At 36.7% G+C, this 6,030-nt stretch overlaps 1 protein-coding gene across 1 annotated transcript; it reads right to left on the bottom strand.

Moving 5' to 3' along the window:
- Positions 1-688: 688 nt before the first annotated feature.
- Positions 689-5,330, bottom strand: LOC132142461 (complex I assembly factor TIMMDC1, mitochondrial-like). The gene is made up of 8 exons (XM_059552348.1): positions 5,299-5,330; positions 4,179-4,334; positions 3,772-3,937; positions 3,187-3,275; positions 2,707-2,774; positions 2,482-2,560; positions 1,081-1,191; positions 689-992 (listed from the first exon to the last, which is right to left on the bottom strand). Exons 1-8 carry the CDS (start codon positions 5,328-5,330, stop codon positions 845-847), a joined length of 849 nt encoding a protein of 282 aa, XP_059408331.1. The 3' UTR covers positions 689-844.
- Between the last annotated feature and the right edge of the window lie 700 nt (positions 5,331-6,030).

Raw genomic sequence — 6,030 nt, 5'->3', positions numbered from 1 at the left:
TTTTCCCTTCCTGTGTCCTGCTATTTTGTTTATTTTCAACTAAGATCAGCCTTAAAAACGTATGGAGTTCCATGGGATTCTCCTCTCCCTGTACATCCCATGTTGCAATGGATTGCACCATTACTGGGTAGACCTTCTGTCTCTCTAATATATAGTATGTTGATTCAGCATAGCGCTAAGGTTTTACCAATTGAATCAATATGGAACAGGGAGTTGGAGAGTTTAAATATAAACTTAGATTGGGAGAGAATATGGTGTAATCTAAGCATGACTTCTAAGAACCTAGCTCACCAGCTAATTCACTTTAAAATCATACATAGAGCCTACATTACACCTTATAAGAGATTCCAGATGAAATTAAAACCTACTCACAACTGTCATATATGTAACACTGCTTCACCTGGAACATTTTTGCACATGTTTTGGGAGTGTCCAGTTATCTCCAAGTTCTGGTTGCATGTTAATTCAGTTTTAGCAGATATACTTGACATTTTTTATGTTCCCAATCCTGGATTCTGTCTCCTTAATGATAATTCAGATATAGATCTAAAGCAAATTCAGCTCAAAATGGTATATTAATAACACACAATAACACACAAAACAGTTTTTACTTGTAAATGTGTCTAATCCAAATACTTTACCCAACTGCATCAGCTTCATCTGCAGGTTTAAAATGCACATGAGTGCAGTAAATAGCATTTACATTTGAAGATAACTATCACATTGATAATGATGGTGACTGACATAAATACTGGGAGCAGGTACCAGGAATTTAGAACATCCAAGAAAGATCACAGTCAGAATAATGAGCAAGATTTGGTAATGTATTTTCAAGTCTCTGATGTTACTGGCTGTCCGAGCTCTTTGCACCTTTCTCATTCCTAGGTTGATTGAGCAGCTCCTCTATTCGTTGAACGTCATCATCGGTGTCCTGATGTTTCTCACACTTCATTTCTCCAATAAGATCATCTGTAAGCTTGAGACGAGCATTCCTGTAATGAAGACATCAGCTCAGTGTTCTGTTCAAAATGACTAGTTTATCAGTTCTGTCCAAGAACTAAAAGATTTTCTAACACTAACCATTCAGCAACTCTCAGTTCATGTAGCTCTCGTCTTTGCCGTTGCCTCTTGTCATGCATGGTCTCGCCCCCCAGCTTCTGTAGACCAATGATTACAACTCCAGCTGGCAGCCTGTTATAACATCACATATTTGTCTCAGAGCAACTAAGCAATATCACATGAGCGAGAGTGCTGCTGCGCTGAATATCAGCACAGATATAAACACAAGGTGCACAGGTAATCACGGCCATGCAGATATTTAGAACAAAATCAGACACAATATAGCCACGCATTTTGTTCCCATTTGTTTCATTAATAAAAATACTTCCAGAAATCAAAACAGGATGAAACACTGGCATTCTATGTACCGCAGGGGTGCAACTCTGGTCTGTCAGGTGGGGGGACCAAAACTGAGTGCTGGATAATAGTCAACTTTCATTTCAGTAACAAAATATTAATTTAATATGAAATTATCAACAATAAAACAACACAAAAAACAACTTTTCAGGAAACTATATGCTAAGAATTTATTTAATGTGCATATCTCAAGTGAGCAAAATATATAAATTTAAATGTTTTGTAGAAAAATGTGTGAATGTTTTAAATGTGTCAATTAATGCGTAATGTGTAACAAATAGTGTAAAAAACCACCCAAACTAAAATTTGCAGCCAGTAGTAATTTTGGAATCATGCAAATGTATTTTTAGTGCATGTGTCCACTTTGTGTGTTATTTTAAATTTATTTTTAATTTTAGCTTTCATTAATGACAATAACACTGATTAAATGCTCCATGATCATTCACAGAACCATTTTTAAGTCCAATAATAGTAAGAATGTTAGCATGTAACAATCTTCAAACAACGCAGAGCATAAAGTACTATGTATAGCCTTTTACACTTTGTTGACCTGATTGATTAGTTAGGGTCTGTTTGCAGGCACAGGTGAGTGTTAAACAGCTGTGTGAAGCTCTTCTATTTAAGCTAATGAGGGGAAAGAGTGAGAAAGTATTAATGAACCTGAAACAAAGAGAAATATAACAGAAAAAAAAGAAAAGTAAATGAAATAAAAGCACATCACAGCTGATGGTTCTTCAGATCAAAGACTTCTGTTTAGCATATCGGTATCTCTGATAATGAGAAATGAAAAGAGGCAAAAGGGGGCTGTTTTTGCTGGGAGATGCAGCTGTAAGAAACAGGGTTACAGGGAAGGCCACAGCTGACTGCCAGAACACCCTCAGAGAGGGAGGGAGATGCTAGTGTGATGGAGCAAAGAGTCTAGTGTAGCTCAAGGGTAGACACATCTCTCCAGAGAGAGCAACAGCGCTGATACGGACTGATTGAGATGCGTGCAGACACACACACCCACACAAGCACCCACAATCTCTCTCTCTCTCTCTATCTGTGTGTGTGTGTTCTACTCACCCCAGAACAGCTCCTATGGCTGTACCAGCCAGCAACCCTCGAAGTCCCAGATTCAGCCGGAACACTCCTCCTGTGAGAGTTGAACACAAACACGTGTCAATACTGTCATTCTTTCCTGTCATCTTAAAATGACAAGCAAAAATGTTTTTAAAAATTAGTTAACTTGAGGCACAGACACAGGACTACTAAAGTACCATCACCCAGAGGGTGAGTTTGTGAACTTACCACCTGCAACAGCGAAATGGCTCAGAGCACTTTTGTCTCTGTACACTGTCAATCCAGTACTTACAGTGCTGTAAAAAAAGACATGAACAGCATAAAGCATTTTTCATGAAACTGACAGGATATAAATTTTCCTGCAACAACAATCCTAGTACAGTACTTCTAATCCAATTCTATTCTGTTTCCATTGGCTAAAACCGTCAAAAAGAGGAAAAAATAGAGTGATTGATAGTGGAATCAGAAGAGAAAACAATGTCAAATTTACAGTCACTCCCATAGATGCACTGGTGAAGATTTAATGCTAAATGTCTCCAAATCTGTTCTGATGAAGAAACAAATTCATCTGCGCCTTGAATTGGCTGAGTGTGAGTACATTTTCAGCAAATTTTCATTTTTAGGTGATCTATATCTTTGTCTAATACAAGTGCTTTTAAACATGTAATTAAATGTCTCACAAATTAAACATTAACATAACTAACTTACTTAAACATGGTCACAAAAGCTGCTACCCTCCAACTCCACCTCCAGCCAAAGCGCACAAACCCACGAATAGCTGCATTATGGGCTGAGCGCTGGAGAGACAAAATATATACACATAACATCACTGTGTGCACATTTCAGCTCCATTAAAGGGGTCATATGATGCAATTTCAATTTTACAAGTTACAAGCTTTTGGTGCATGAAGAAGATCTGTGAAGTTGCAAAGACTAAAGTCTCAAATCCAAAGAGATATTCTTAAAATTAAGTCTCTGCCATGACACGCCCCCCTAAAACAGCTCATTTAAACACACCCTAACATGTTTACATCACTATGTGGAAATGTTTGCGTAATGCCACCCAAGTGTTCACAAAAAGTAAGAAGCCACCCATAATTGATTATTTGCTTCAGTTGCACTACCAAGAACTGAAATGCTCCAGGAAAACTCTTTTCATGGTGAGCTAATCAAAATGACCACAGCTGATCACAGTTGAAAGTCAATTGGCTTTGATAAATAACTTCTATACCCACTGTACAAAACAGATATATATTATACATATATTTTCAGGCTCTGTCATTTTTGTCTTACCACTGCATCCACTCTGTTTAGGTAAATTTCAGCCTGGCTCAGCTGGATGAATCTCTCACGGGCATGTCTTGCTCCTGGTATGCCTCCATAGACCATCCCAACCATGGCTGCAGCAATGCCACTCTTCACTATGTTCCTTAACTCCTCTGAGTACATCTGCCCCTCGCTGTGTGGAGAGCAGAACAGAGTCAAAGAGATTCAAGTGAAAATATACATAAGAATGTCTGATATTGTGTATTACAATTATGGCATAACATCTGGCCGTGCTTAGATAATTGTGAATTAAATCTTATATCACATGTAGCAAGGCCGGTGAAAGATAAAGAACTATACATTTAAAGTCCAATTACAACGGCAGAGCAACACAACAGTGTGTTATGTATTGCGGACACATCACTGATACTTACCCCCTGTAGAAAAGATCTTTGATACGATTCCATCCTGTGTCAGGGAACTCTGGTTTACCTAAGCGCTGTGGTAAGGTCTTTGTGGAGGTATCAGACGCTTGGACATTAGGAAGACTCAAATGCGAGCCCTCAATGTGAGTGAAGACTCCTGCCCGCCTGCAGTACACATCAACAAGCTGTTCAATCACAGAAACACAAAGCCAGAGTTATAAGAGCATGTTTATGCATGTTCATCCACACGGACACGATTGCCCTATAGTTAGACGACAAAATTATACAGACAGGCTGTATTTAACACCTGAAGCAACACAGCTGCCAAAAAGAGTTTCTGCATCACAGAGGAATAAAGTATGTAAGCTCACTTCCACCACGGGAAAAAATAAATAAATACAAATAAATGAATTGCCACTTTATATAAGACAATTTAATTCTCACAATTCTGAGAAAAAGATAACAAACACGTTTCTTTGAAAATTACTACTTTACGTCTTAAAATTCTATTATATCTCTTAATTCTGCCTCAATTTTCCCTCAGAATTCAGAATTTCTAATTCTTCATTTTAATATATATATATATATATATATATATATATATATATATATATATATTATCCTTTATATTTTGTCACCTTTCCATCTCACAATTCTGTCTTTCTTCTCAGAATTGATAGTTATCTCGCAATTCTTTTTTTCTCAGAACTCAAGAGAAAAAGATCCAGTCGTAACGTTACATTCGAAGACAATCATAATTAAACCAAAGGCAATATATGAATGCTGCTTTGGGGGATAGTCAAAACTATAGTCAAACAACAAAGTAGAATTCAACATATTCTAAACAAGTGCAGTGGAGAGAAGCATGTTTAACGAAGCACGAGATAATATTCCACATTCTAAACAAGCACTAAATATAATTCTAGTCGTACTCTGAGTAAACTAGAGACGTTATATTTTACAGTATCATGTAGGCGACTGACATCGCTTGACATTATAGGATTATTTGTAAAATTCCAAAAAGATTAGATTTTCTGATAATAAATAACATTACATATACAGGAGCAAAGCGTAATATAAATCTGGACATATATATGGACTTATTCTCACAAAATCCTAAACGTCTCACCTGCTTTCATTCAATGCTTCTTCAGCAACCATTACAATGTCAACATGTTCACTTCCTTACACAATGGTCCTTTTGCGCCATCAAGTGGTGGAGGACCCGACTAATTGTCTGGTTTTGCTCAAAAAAGCGATTTGAATTTTTTTTTTAATTTGTTTTCCAAGCTAAATTTTAATTTTAAAGTCATGTTCTAATTGCAAGTGTCTAATTTCCACACCGCTTGTGTCGTTGCATTAAGAAGTCTCGAGTCTTCTTTTATATTGTATGTATCATTTCTTGTTTATCTTGGTATTCAAGGGCATCCAAATATAAATGAATAAAGAAAAAAACATTTTCAGGGTTTAAACATTATTACCTTTATTGAAACGACTGGTTTGAGGTCATATAAAAATGATTGTGAGAAAATGTTAAATCTACAGACACTGACAATTATCTACTGGAATATTCAATGTCAGTATCAATTCAGCTCTGTTTACATTCGAATGTTCCTCTAGTGGCACTTAAGTGTGAAATCAAAATCATCAATACTTTAGTACTAATACTGCATTACTGAGGTTTTGCTGGTATTGTTCCACTGATCGTGACATAGAAGACATGTTACAAATGGTACAAGTTCATCCAAAATCACTAATCATCATCTGGATCCAGAGATTCTTCTTTACTGGAAAAAGACATTCTGCACTTGATCAAAGAAATCTACTGACACTGTCTCATGTAACAACTGTATTTGGTCTT

The sequence above is a fragment of the Carassius carassius genome, chromosome 6 (assembly GCF_963082965.1).
Source record: "Carassius carassius chromosome 6, fCarCar2.1, whole genome shotgun sequence".
Taxonomy (NCBI): Eukaryota; Metazoa; Chordata; class Actinopteri; order Cypriniformes; family Cyprinidae; genus Carassius; species Carassius carassius.
This window is presented reverse-complemented; position numbering and strand designations above follow the sequence as displayed.

Excerpts from the sequence above, each read along its gene's own strand:
- LOC132142461 (XM_059552348.1), bottom strand. The coding sequence starts at position 5,330 with ATGGTTGCTGAAGAAGCATTGAATGAAAGCAG. Across the intron at positions 3,938-4,178 it reads AAAGATCTTTTCTACAGGGG|CGAGGGGCAGATGTACTCAG; the intron begins GTAAGTATCAGT and ends CTCTCCACACAG. Across the intron at positions 993-1,080 it reads GAACTGAGAGTTGCTGAATG|GAATGCTCGTCTCAAGCTTA; the intron begins GTTAGTGTTAGA and ends TCTTCATTACAG.